A 13398-nucleotide genomic window follows, 5' to 3' on the forward strand; every position below is an offset into this window, starting at 1 on the left:
TGGGAATTGTAGTCCATGGACATCTGGAGGACCACAGGTTGACTATTCCTGCTCTAGAGAGTTCCAAGATAGATTTCACACAGGCACATTATTCATATAACAACATCAAGCATTGGCCATACTTGGGGGGAAAAACCTACCATGGTTTCAACACTACCATCAAATCGTCATTGAACACATATTCTGCGGTGAGTCAGAGTACTTCATTGGTCAGTTTTGGTCGAATTTCTGTGAAAGAACACTTGCCTAATTTTATGGTTGGGGGTCACTACAATATGAGGAACTATGTTAAAGGGTCGCGGCATTAGGAAGGTTGAGAACCACTGCCCTAACTTCTCTTGGCAGATGCTCCAGCAGCCCTAACTTATCCTGGCAGAGATTTTCCTCTTGGATTTATTTCCCCTCCTCTGCTGTCTCCAATCCTCTCCCCCCACACACACAAGAAAAGAAAGAAAGAGGCTCCTGCTGCACTTGGCTCTTCCCCCCCCCCCTTCTGAGCTTCCCTAATCATGTGCAAAACACTTTTCTGTTTCAATGGAGAAGGGGGGTGATAGAGGAAGGCCCGAGTTCAAATCAATGTGAATTCAGTAGGATCCACAATAGAAAAAACAAAGTAAATGCAGAATCAGCTTCTGAGTCATCATGGGCCTCTCCTTGAAACCTCTAAATCATGATCAGAGAAGAACACCAATGTGGTTGTGGATTGTTATTAATGCTGCTGAGATGTATTTTATAGTAGTGGGTTATTTTTAGGTCTTTAATGTTGATTATATTTTATATATTGTATTTCTTAAATTGCTGTAAGCCTCCATGAGGTGGCATTGACAGGAAGGAAGGAAGGAAGGAAGGAAGGAAGGAAGGAAGGAAGGAAGGAAGGAAGGAAGGAAGGAAGGAAGGAAGGAAGGAAGGAAGGAAGGAAGGAAGGAAGGACGGACGGGAGGGAGGGAGGGAGGGAGGGAGGGAGGGAGGGAGGGAGGAAGACAGACAGACAGACAGACAGACAGACAGAGACAATGGTCCCATAATGTCTATGACTCCCACTGACATAAGGCACCCCCTAGGGGCATCCTGCCTGGGAAGATTTATCGGCAGTGACTAACTTCTTGGTGACGATGGGAATGTTCAGCCTAGAGAAGAAGAGGCTGAGAGGGAACAGGATTGCTCTCTTGAAGTATTTCAAAGGTTGTCACTTGGAGGAGGGCAGGGAGTAGTTCCTGTGGGCAGCAGAAAAGAGGACTTGCAGTCATGGCTTTAAACTGCGTGTAAAACAGTACTGGCAAGATATCAGGAAAAGATTTTTCACAGCCAGTGTAGTTCAGCAGTGGAATGGGATGCCTAAGGAGGTAGTGAGCTCCCCCTCACTGACAGTCTTCAAGCAGCAGCTGGACAGAGACTTATCTTGGATGCTTCAGGCAGATCCTGCATTGAGCAGGGGCTGGACTAGATGGCCTGTGTGGACCCTTCCAGCTCTAAGACATGCTGGCAACGTGAAAGCTCCCTATGCTGTGCCAAACTTCAGGGGAGTAACGTTCAGGGATGATATTGGAAAGGATGTATGCATTTGTGGGGAGACTATTTGTGGGAGTATTTGAAAGGGTGTCCCTTGGAGGAGGACAGGGAGTGGACCCACAGTCATGGGTTTCGATTACATGTAGAACAGTACTTGTTAGATATCGGGGGGGGATTAACTTTCAGAGTAGTTCAGCAATGGAATGGGCTGCCTGAGGAAGTGGTGAGCTCCCCCTCACTGGTAGTCTTCAAGCAGCAGCTGGACAGATATTCATCATGGATGCTTCAGGCTGATCCTGTGTTAAGCAGGGGGTTGGACTAGATGGCCCGTATGGCCCCCTCCAACTCTATGACTTTATTATTATATTTTTAAAGTATTCCTTCATTTTTTTTAAAACAGTGCTGTTGCTTTCTATGCCTAGTGTATTTTAAACATGTGCACATTGCCTCAGCAAAAAGGCAATCAACAGGTTTTGAGCAAGGGATGACAGACAGTAGCAGGTGTCCCCCAATGATCCCCCTCCCCACACACCAACAATCAAAAAGGAGCAACAAAAAAAAAGCAGATGAATGAAATTTACCTTCTGACCTTGCCTGCGTGAATCCTAAGAAACAGGTAAAATAGAAAACAGTCCAGAGAAAGGGGGGCACCCTAAAGAGAGGGAGAGAAAACATTAAAATTAGTTGTTCCGTTTGGAAGGACCTGCGAAAGAAACGTGTGGAGCACAAACCACTAGAATGAGCTTGACGTAAGAGTCACTGCCATGTCACATAGCATAAAATTATGCCATCTCCTCGGGTGGCTTGTGCAGAGAGAAAAAAAAGAAAAGGTTTTTTTTTAGCGCCACTGTGCTTTGTGCTAAGTTTGAGACTCCAGGCTTAGAAACAAGACGTGAGGAATCTGTGCCCATGTTTGTTACATATGCCAGACATATGTGCCAACATTTCACAGAAGGAAAGAGGAATGTACCCAGGGATGGGTGGGAAATCCCATACAAACTATCAGTCATGAAGGGAAGTCCTATCCTCTACACCAGGGATTCCCCAGCAGGGCTCCATGAAAACTCCCCAGGGGCTCCCCAGCCTTATATCTTGCCTTAATGGTGTTACTTTCTAGAACAGCAATTCTTTGGTTTACAGCCAACGACCCCCTGAGTTTTTATGATAGGGGCAGACGAAACTTACCCTTATTCAGCCTGCAGGCAAATATATACACATGAACACAGAAGGAGCTATAAAGAATGTAATTTCTCCTTTTATACACTGTGGCAGAGGTGGCCAAACTGGTTCTCTAGTTGTCCATGGACTACAATTCCCATGAGCCCCTCCCAGCATGGCCAATTAGCAGTGGCTCATAATAATTGTAGTCCATAGACATCTGGACAGCCATGGTTTGACCACCCCTGCTCTATGTCTTGGAGGTGGGTTATCCCCTGTGAGGTGGGTTAGGCTGAGCGTGGTGGTCACCCAGCAAGATTCCACAGCAGAGCAGAGATTCAAACCTGGTACTACCAGAATGCTGGCAGGGGCTCATGGGAATTGTAGTTTGACTACCCCTGCCCTAGACTAACACTTTAACCCTGGTTTTCTAAGCCAGGTTTTTCTGAACACCTGGGTTTTCTTCACAGCCTTGGAAGGATTTCTTGAATGGGTGGCAGTTAATTCATTTTTATATTTTTTTAAAATTTATTAAACATTTATTGGGCTGCCTCCCACTCCCAAAATGGCCATCGGTGAACCTGAAGAGGGTGGGAAGGGGAGGGGCTTTGGGGCTCTGCTTCCCAACCATACTCTGCCAAAGGCTGCTTTAACCCCTACATCACAATGGTATCCCAAGAAGTCTGTTGCTTGACCATGTCCATTTCATGTAGTACAGGGAATACAGGATGGGTCTTCATCCCCATTCTAGTTACAGGGAACACATGCACAATCCATGAAGAACATACACTAGATATTATTCCTCCACATGCATTCAGCGATTCTCATGTGACATTCAACACATGTACATCTGAGCACGTGATTTAAATTCTACATCCATCCAGGCACCGGTCCCTAGTTTCTTTTGTAAAGCGAACATGCTCTCACAAATAGGGGCAAACATGTACTCACAGGATGTATAATAAAATCAGAGTCCAGTAGCACCTTTAAGACCAACAAAGATTTATTCTGGGCATGAGCTTTCGAGTGCAAGCACTCTTCGTCTGACGATAGATAGAAATTTTATTACAGTTTGCACCAGACATATAGCAGAGGAAATTATACAATGCAACTTTGTCTGACGAAGACTGCTTGCACTCGAAAGCTCATGCCCTGAATAAATCTTTGTTGGTCTTAAAGGTGCTACTGGACTCTGATTTTATTGTGCTACTTCAGACCAACACGGCTACCCATTTGAATCTATCACAGGATGTATGTAACTTCGGCACAAGGCTTTTGTTTCAGGGGCGTCAGAAAGTGGCCACAGCTCTACGACAGAATGCATGCTTTGCACAAGGAAGCCCCAGGTTCAACGTCTAGCCTAGCATCTCCAGGCAATAAAAGGATTCTCAGGAACGAAGCCCAGCTGGGACCTCTGCCGAAATGCTACAAGAACGCTTGCCAGTAAACGTTGCTGGGCTCGCCGGGCCAATGGACTGAGTCAACGCATACAAAAACCAGCTGACTCCTCTGTGGGAAATTGCAAACATGCTCTCTTCCATCTATCAAGTCTATTTTATTGCATAAACCAAGACAAAAACAGATTTGTACATGCTCATCGGTGACTGCAGCAGCAAGTGAAGACTTATACCCCATGCCAGACTCAGAGCTTCATTATCGGCTCAACCACAATTCGTTTTCTTTTCCCTGATGAAGGCAGCCGGCATGTGCAGCAAACGTAAGCCAGTGAATAGATACCGGGGCGAGCGTGTGACATGTGCAAATCAGCACTTTAAGCTAAACAGAATCGCAACGGCGCCGCATGTTCCTAACTTTGCTATGTGTGTACGACATTTCTCATGCCTTGCTTTTATGCCATGGTTTGGTCTTCCAACACACTGTGTGAATGTGTCCCTGGCCTAGATAGTCCAGGAAGACCTATTCCTATCAGAAACATCAATCTTTAAGGTGCCGCAGGATTCATTTTGGGCTACAACCAGGGATTCCCATCTAGGGATTCACAGACCCCCCCCCGGGGTTTGCAGGAGCTCCAAAGGGGGTCTGCAGCTTTCCCCCTCCTGCCTTAATGGACTCAGCCACAAGCTAAGGAACTGGCACCTTCCATTGCTCCCCCTCCTGAGCAAGAGTCTCTCATGGCTTCTGTGCTTGGGAGGGGGCAGAACATGCACACCTACTCCCACCTTAAACCACTCCCTGTCCGTCCGTCCCCCCAGCCCTCATCAAGTCTGCCTGTTAACGCGGATGGTCAAGTCACTTCCAATGACAAGTAAATTCTTGGGGCGGGGGGGGGGGGGTGGCCGAAAGACGTGGCCAGCTGACCACTTCTGAGGCTCCTCAAAGCTAGAAAAGCTTTTTCAGGGGCTCCTCCCTGGTCAAAAAGTAGGTGGCTACAATATCCACACAGTTCAAGCCCAGGGATGTCTCCTCAGAAGCAAGTCTCATTATGCTCACCAGCCCTTCCTCCTGGGGACTTTCAACCCACTGACATCTATGTTACCTTAGACCAGCGGTAGTCAAACTGCGGCCCTCCAGATGTCCGTGGACTACAATTCCCAGGAGCCCCTGCCAGCGAACGCTGGCAGGGGCTCCTGGGAATTGTAGTCCACGGACATCTGGAGGGCCGCAGTTTGACTACCCCTGCCTTAGATGGATAACACTCCTTTGGAAGGAAAAGGGGTGATAAGATTCACAAAGTTGATGGGTTGTGCACTTTGGCGGCCGAAGTGGCCAGTCCAGACTGAAGTGGCCAGCGCCAGGGCCTTGGCCACTTCACGCTGGAACGGCCGCTTTGGCAGTCAAAGCGCACAACCCTACAAATGTTTGGTTGGGTTTTTTTTAAGCCAGTTCTCCAACAACCAGTAGGGTCAGGTCGTGGGGGCAATGATCATTCTTAGGGGACCAAGGATTTCAGTAAACCCATTCTAAGACACACTTTCCACAAGAGCGGAGAGCTGTGCACATTGTCTGTTGGGAGACATTCTTGGACCTTATCCATTTAAAATTGGCTCACTCCTAAACGAGCCGAGCACACAGCCTGTCCAATGCATAAAAGCTGGGAAGAATTCCCATCATTTAACCACTGCCTCCACCAGCGTGGTATCGTGGTTAAGAGTGGCGCTGCCTCTAATCTGGAGGACCGGGCTTGATTCCCCACTCCTTCACGTGCAGCCAACTGGGTAAACTTGAGCCAGTCCCATTTCTCTCAGTGCTCTGTCTCAGCCTCAACTCCCTCACAGAGGGCCACAGTGGATGCTGAGGGAGTTCTTGGTCTGAGGAAGGGTGCTTGCACTCGAAAGCTCATGCCCTGAATAAATCTTTGTTGGTCTTAAAGGTGCTACTCGACTCTGATTTTATTGTGCTACTTCAGACCAACACGGCTACCCATTTGAATCAGTACACCTAGGAGAGTGATTTTTAAATACCCCTGTTCCAGCTGGTTAATAGGCTACAATCAGCTTGCTTGTTCTGTTTTGGGGAGAGGAGAGGTAGGCAATTGTAAGCCGCTTTGACACTCCTTCGGGTAGTGAAAAGCGGGGTACAAAAACATTGTTATTTATTTTCACCCCACTATTGTCCCCAGTGGGGACCCAAAGTGGTTTACAATGCCTTCCTTAGCCTCCTTGGTTTTCTCCTCTGAAGACGGGTGACAGTTGAGGTCGAGTGTGTGCAACAGGTCCATGCCGAATTGGGGACTTGAACCTGGTTGTCTCAGAACCTAGTGAGATATCTGTGTCATTCTGTGAAGCAGATTGTGATAGGGTGGGCAGAAGAGACAGTCGGGGCTTAGAACTTGTGGTCCTTTCCTACATGCCCAGGAAAATGCCAATTGCCAATTTGGGATCAGGAAGCAAATTTCTTCCAGGCCAGACTGGTCAAAGATTCTGGTTGGGGGAGGGCATCATCTGGGCATGGTATTGGGGTCACTATAGTGGGCAGTTGTGAATTTCCTACAATCTCCAGGGGATTAGACTAGATGACCCTGGAGGCCCCTTCCAACTCTATGATTCTAACCACGACACCCCATCTGCCAGCCCTTCTTCACCCTATTTCACCTGGTAGCATGAGAGTTTGTGTGTGTTGGTGTGTGTGTGTTGGTGTGTGTGTGTGTTAGTGCAATAAGGTGAGGGGCAACAATGACTCGGTATAGTCAGCTTCCCAAATTCCCTAGTGACCAGGAGAACTTGGGGGAACTTTCAACATGAGTTCTGCAGAAATGAATCAGGCAGTTAGAAAGGGAGTCATAGAACAGGTTCCAGCTGGCTCCAGGTCTCACTTTTGTAGACAGCCAATACTGTACGAGACTCAAGCAGGGGCATGAGCCAAAGCTTTGGGAGAAAGAGGGAAAGACAGAGAATGAGCACATACTGGCAAAAAATATACTATTTTCATGGAAAAAAGAAACACCACTTTCAAAGATCAGTCCTGCAGCTGGCAGAGCTTAACGGTTAATGTTGGATGCGTGTTTTTTTTTTAAATCTTTCTAAGAATTGCACAGTTTCTCTCCCCTCCCATGCTTCCTTCCAGTTACAACTCTGAGTAATTTCATGCTCCATGTCATGCGGCTGGAGGCTCTCCAGCTCTCCACACAACCAGAGCTGCTTCACCACGAGTTTAAGTAGTTGCCCTATCGAAAAGCTGAAGGACATGCAAGATGAGGGAGTGCAAGGAGAAAGTGTTTGGTCTGTTTTCAATAACTGGAACTGAACAGTACTTTTATTCTGCTTTTAAGTCAATAATTGCCTGCCGGGATAAATCAAGAGACAATACAACACCTATTAAAATTCAGCGTGAAAATTGGTTCCTTGGGGAGCAGATTCTCAGCTGAGCAATAGAAGGAGAGAGGAAAGCCTAATTACCCTTCTCATTCCCTTGTACATTCCCTCACTTTCCCAGCACACCTGCCCCCCCCCAACTCCCCCCTCAAACTCCCCCAAGCCAGAAGGACTCTGGAAATTAATCTGACATGCTGATGTCACTCAGAAACGACAGTGACACATCAGGGTTGTTGGGAGAGTTATGGTTACAAGCAAATTCTACCATAGAGTTTTCCCAAAAGCCAGAATATCACCCATCTGAGAACCTCAATACACCATCACTTCCATGCGATGCCGGTATGTCAGGATAATTTCTGAAATCCTTTGAGCTTTGGGGTAAGCTCCTGGAATATGCCCTCCCCCAATGATGCTGGGTCTGTGGGGGTGTGGCTGAGGTCCTCTGAAGCACGGGGGGGGGGGAGCTGCTTGTTAACATGTGCACTTCAGCATTTTTTGGTAGACAAATTGACACACACACACCCCAGTGGAAGTGGGGGTTCCTGCCACCAGGCCCTGCCCCCCCCCCAGCTGCTGATCAATTGGCTGGAGGGGAATTCACCAGGAGAAAGAGGAAGGCTCAGGCCATACAGATTACACAGGAAGTGATGTCATCGCATCAGCAGCGAGGATGGGGGAGGCTGCCTTCAGATTTAATTAATTTATTATTATTTATTAATTAAATTATAGGTCATGGTTCCTGGTCTAGCTGATTCATGGCAGCTAACCGCAAATATAAAAACACAAAGTTAAAATTATTATTATTAAACTGGATTTGTTACCCACCGCTATCAGCAAACCATCTTGCAGCGGGTTACAGAATAAAACCACACATAAAGCAATATTTATAGCCCCATTAAAATATAACACCCACCCCACAACTAATTCCCTCACAGTGCATCATGGATGATGATGGTTCACACACAGACACCTAATCTCCCCATATGCCATTTTTCAGGAGAAAATGCTAAACACTTGAGCAATTGGATTTGCCTTCCCTTTCCCCTCCCCACAACAGACACCCGGTGAGGGAGGTGAGGCTGAGAGAGCCCTGATATTACTGAAGAAGAAGAAGAAGAGTTGGTTCTTATATGCCGCTTTTCTCTACCTGAAGGAGGCTCAAAGTGGCTTATAGTCACCTTCCCATTCCTCTCCCCACAACAGACACCCGGTGAGGGAGGTGAGGCTGAGAGAGCCCTGAGATTACTGAAGAAGAAGAAGAAGAGTTGGTTCTTATATGCCGCTTTTCTCTACCTGAAGGAGGCTCAAAGTGGCTTATAGTCACCTTCCCATTCCTCTCCCCACAACAGACACCCGGTGAGGGAGGTGAGGCTGAGAGAGCCCTGAGATTACTGAAGAAGAAGAAGAAGAGTTGGTTCTTATATGCCGCTTTTCTCTACCTGAAGGAGGCTCAAAGCGGCTTACAATCACCTTCCCTTTCCTCTCCCCACAATAGACACCCTGTGAGGGAGGTGAGGCTGAGGGAGCCCTGATATTACTGCTCGGTCAGAACAGCTTTAACAGCACTGTGGTGAGTCCAAGGTCACCCAGCTGGCTGCATGTGGAGGAGCAGGGAAGCAAACCCGGCTCACCAGATTAGAAGTCTACGCTCCTAACCACTACACCAAGCTGACTCAAATGGTTTTTCAGTTTGGATTCCACCTTGCTCAAGTCAAAACCATGATGCTATTTTGGATAAGAGGACACAGTCAATGTCGGCATATGCCATACCATTTATGTTATTTACAAATTTGTTATGTACAAATATGGCACCTACACGTACACACAATTGAAACAGAACAACAAGAGTTCATTCTCCTTGCTCTCACCCACACCCTATGTGCACCCCTCAAAGAAGCACACACATACCTGGAGGATGCCACAGGAGACCATGACCCAACAATGAGCTCCCCCAAACAGGATATCCACTAACCCAGCTGTCCCCAACCCCCGGTCCGGGGACCGGTACCGATCCTTGGATCAGTCGATACTGGGCTGCGGCTATTCCTCGTCCTCCTCCCCGGCCCTGCCACTCTGCCACTGGCTCACCATTGCTGGCGCTCCCCCTTGGTGTGGCACCGCGCAGCTGCTGCTGGCAGCGCCCCCCAGTGGGCAGAGGGAAGACAGGGGCACCAGCGGGAAAGCAAGTGGAGCAGGGGCTCAGGCAATGGCAACAACGTCCCTCGGCAAAAGACTACCCCCCCCCCGGGCCTCAGTAAAATTGTCAAGCATTGACTGGTCCCCGGTTAAAAAAAGGTTGGGGTCCACATCATTAACCCATCAGGCAGCGATGGCCTGCTCTTGGAACGCTCTCCTTGTTCCTGGCCATTTATCATTTCAGCTGCTGCTTTTGGAACTCGACCTCCTAACCGTTTTGGCCCACATTACCCGTTTCTGAATGTCAGTTGGAGCTCGTGGAGTAGGACCCGTGCCTACCCTGCACTTGTTGCTTCTGGCCTCCTCGAACTGACTGCGGGCTCTCTCCGGCTTCCCAAATCCAACAGTTTGGGGGCCCTGACCCTGCCAGATCTCCCAGTAATCTGCTTATTTGGTCTTTTTATTTCAAAACCACCCAGAGACATGTATGTGGTTATATTTATGCTTTCAGGGAGCCTGAATTCCCCATTTACACAACAGCCAGCTTGGTATAGTAGTTAAAGAATGGTGGTGTCTCATCTGGAAAGCTGGGTTTGATTCCCTACTCCTCCACATGCAGCTAGTCGGGCCAGTTACACTTTTCTCAGAGCTCTCCCAGTCCCGCTATCTCACAGGGTATCTGTTGTGGGGAAAGGAAGGGAAGGCGATTGTAAGCTGCTTTGAGACTCCTTTAGATAGTAAAAAACCCAGCTCTCTCAGCCCTCAGTCCCCATTTCTAAAAATCCTGTGAGGTTTCAGCCATTATAGGGGACGCTGGGGTATTTTTCATTTCCTGGATGGCCTAGCTGTAGGGAGGCAAACTGGGACCTGGGTTTTCTCCTCCACCCCTTCAGCCATGAAGTTCACTGGGTATAATGGTTAGGAGTACGGACTTCTAATCTGGCAAGCTGGATTTGATTCCTTGCTCCCCCCACATGCAACCAGCTGGGTGACCTTGGGCTTGCCACAGCACTCATAAAGCTGTTCTGACTGAGCAGTGATATCAGGGCTCTCTCAGCCTCCCCTCCCTTACAGGGTGTCTGTTGTGGGGAGAGGAAAGGGAAAGCGACTGTAAGCCGCTTTGAGACTCCTTTGGGTAAAGCGGCATATAAGAACCAACTCGTCTTCAAAGGAAAACCAAGCTCTGCCCTCATCAGAGCTGCAGGAAACACTTTTGGAAGAGCCAGGATATATTTCGGGGGGGAATTCTGAATGAGCTCCAAGTTGTTAATTTCTTTTTTTTCCAGCCACAGATGTCGGTGGCATAGAGTAGGTGAGGAATGACCTTGGCTGCAAAGAGCTTTAGAGCTGGATGAACTAGAAACCCTCCCCTGGTGTAGTAAAATCTCAAAATGGCTCCAATGACTTTTTAGGCCAGAGGCCTTTCTAATTGCAAGATGGGCACTCCAGCTTAGGGTCTCACCGTAAGTGATTCCAAGATATTTAAATGTAGTACAGTGTTAGATAGGAATATTATGTATACTCCAAAGGAATTTTTAAGGTCTTTTCCTGAAAACCATAACTTTTTGTTTTTGTGTAGTTGATGGAGAGGGACTCTTCCTTACAATAAGTACCCAAGTTGTTAAGTAGCTTTTTCAGACCAACGCTTGTAAGGGAGACCAGGTCCATGTCATCTGCATAAAGCAGAATGGAAACCTTTTTGTTGACCAACAGAGGGGGGTACAAATTCTGGGCCCGATAGTCTTTGCACTATATCATTGATGTAAATATTGATAAGCAGAGAGGCTAATACATATCCCTGCTTTACCCCTTTCCTTACTGTGATCTCATTAGTTAGAGAGCCTGAAGCGCCCACCCTAATTTTTGTGGGGGTGCCTGAGTATATTTCACGCACCAGAAACAGTAGGCATTTATTGATGTAAGTTTCCCTCAACTTTGAACAGAGTGTGTCTCCGTCAATGGAGTCAAAAGCTGTGGCTAAATCAATGACAGCCACGTATAGGGCTCACATTGGGCCTTCTATTGAAGAAGAGTTGGTGCTTATATGCCGCTTTTCTTTATCCGAAGGAGCTCAAAGCGGCTTACAGTCGCCTTCCCTCTCCTCTCCCCACTACACACACCCTGTGAGGTGGGTGAGGCTGAGAGAGCCCCGATATCACTGCTGGGTCAGAACAGTTTTATCAGTGCCATGGCGAGCCCAAGGTCACCCAGCTGGCTGCATGTGAGGGAGTGCAGAATCGAACCCGGCATGCCAGATTAGGAGTCTGCACTCCTAACCACTACATCAAACTGGCTCTCGCTATGCTGGAGTACACTGTAATGGAGGGTTTGACAGTGGTCAATGGTAGAATGTCCTTTTCTAAACCCTGCTTGGTGTGGGTGTAAGATATAGCTATCAGCAGCCCAGTCCTCTAGCTTACGTAGAAGAAATTTTTCCATAGAGTTTGGATGCAATATTTAATAAACTAATGGGGCAGTAGTTTTGTGGGGCAGTCTTATTGCTTTTTTCGTGGATAGGAACAACTATGCTCATCTTTCAACCTTTGGGGAAAATACCCAATTCATTTATCTGAGTAAAGACCCTGGGCTAAGACTGGGGCCCAACAGTTAGGAAAGGGTTTGAATAAATCGGGTGGAATCAGATCTTCTGCAGGTGATTTATTGGAAGCTACGGAAATAATAAGGCCTCTGGTTTCAGCCTCTGGAGAGTCAGTAGAAATAGCCTGGTTACTACCTGGTGGTCATATTGTTGGCAGAGTTTGAATATACAAAGGAGCTAAGCTCCGAGCTGCTTAAGAGAACAAGACAGTTTTACTAAGAAAATAAATAACTTTGCATAGAAAGGAGAGAGATCTGACTATTTCAACTGTTGTCTGCATTCATTCTTCTGTCCAACTACTGTTCTGGAGGCAAGCAAGGAGGAAGTCTACTCAAAGTGACAGGAAGTCTCCTGTTGAGCAGGATTCCAGTGGAGATTATTTGAAAATAATCTGGAAATTCCCATTCTAACTAGGCTCCATTCCCATCTCCTCTAATACCCCCTGCAGGACATTCTTCATATTGTGTTCAATCATGTACAATGCACAGATTTTCCAACACATACAACCCATCAAGTAGCGTCAACTGCCTGAATAAGTAACCACCATAAAATAGTGCCGCATACTCGCTGGAACCTGTGTAGGCAGTAGTTTCTCTATTCTTGTGTCATTCGAGAGCTAGCAGAATGTAGTAGTTAAAGTATTGAGCCAGAGCCTGGGTGTTCCAAGTGCAAATCCCTACTCCCCCCACAAAATTTGCTTGGTAACCCTTGATGAGTCATTCTCACTCAGCTTAGCCTGCCTCCAGGGCAGCCGTGACAGTGATATGGAAGAAAGAAAACTGAAGTATCCCTTTCAGCACTCCATGGAGGAAAGGTGCGCTGAACTAGGAGATCCGTTAGCAGGGACAAGAGGGAGGGCTACTTGCCCCTTACTCCGGGGTGTAGCTTAAGCAGTAAAGATAGGGTTGGCAACTCTGGGTTGGGAAAAACCTGGAGATTTTGGGGATACATCCCCCAGAGGGCAGGTTTTGCGGAGGAGAGGGACTTCAATTGGGTATAATGCAATGGAGTCCCCCCTCCAAAGCAGCCATTTTCACCAGGGGAACTGCTATCTGTCGCCGGAGATAAGCTGTAATCCTGGGGGAACCCCAGGCTCCATCTGAAGGCTGGCATCCCTAAAGGAAGCACAGTTTCTACAGTTTGCTTGCTCCCATCCTGGCAGAACTACCTGTTAAAAAACTTATTTTGGTCTTTGAATTGTTATTGTTACTTTCCTCTATTTTG

General features: G+C 47.4%; 1 protein-coding gene across 4 annotated transcripts in view; it reads right to left on the reverse strand.

Annotated features, from left to right (window-relative positions):
• COL27A1 (collagen type XXVII alpha 1 chain) overlaps window positions 1-13398 on the reverse strand; it is a 356512-nt gene that overhangs the window by 326393 nt on the left and 16721 nt on the right. For all 4 annotated transcript variants that reach the window (XM_077305314.1, XM_077305312.1, XM_077305313.1 and 1 more), the window contains one exon: window positions 2091-2161. In XM_077305314.1, the coding sequence (XP_077161429.1) occupies window positions 2091-2161 (71 nt within the window). The remainder of the gene's footprint in view (window positions 1-2090; window positions 2162-13398) is intronic.

This window comes from Paroedura picta, chromosome 12 (assembly GCF_049243985.1).
Source record: "Paroedura picta isolate Pp20150507F chromosome 12, Ppicta_v3.0, whole genome shotgun sequence".
NCBI lineage: Eukaryota > Metazoa > Chordata > Lepidosauria > Squamata > Gekkonidae > Paroedura > Paroedura picta.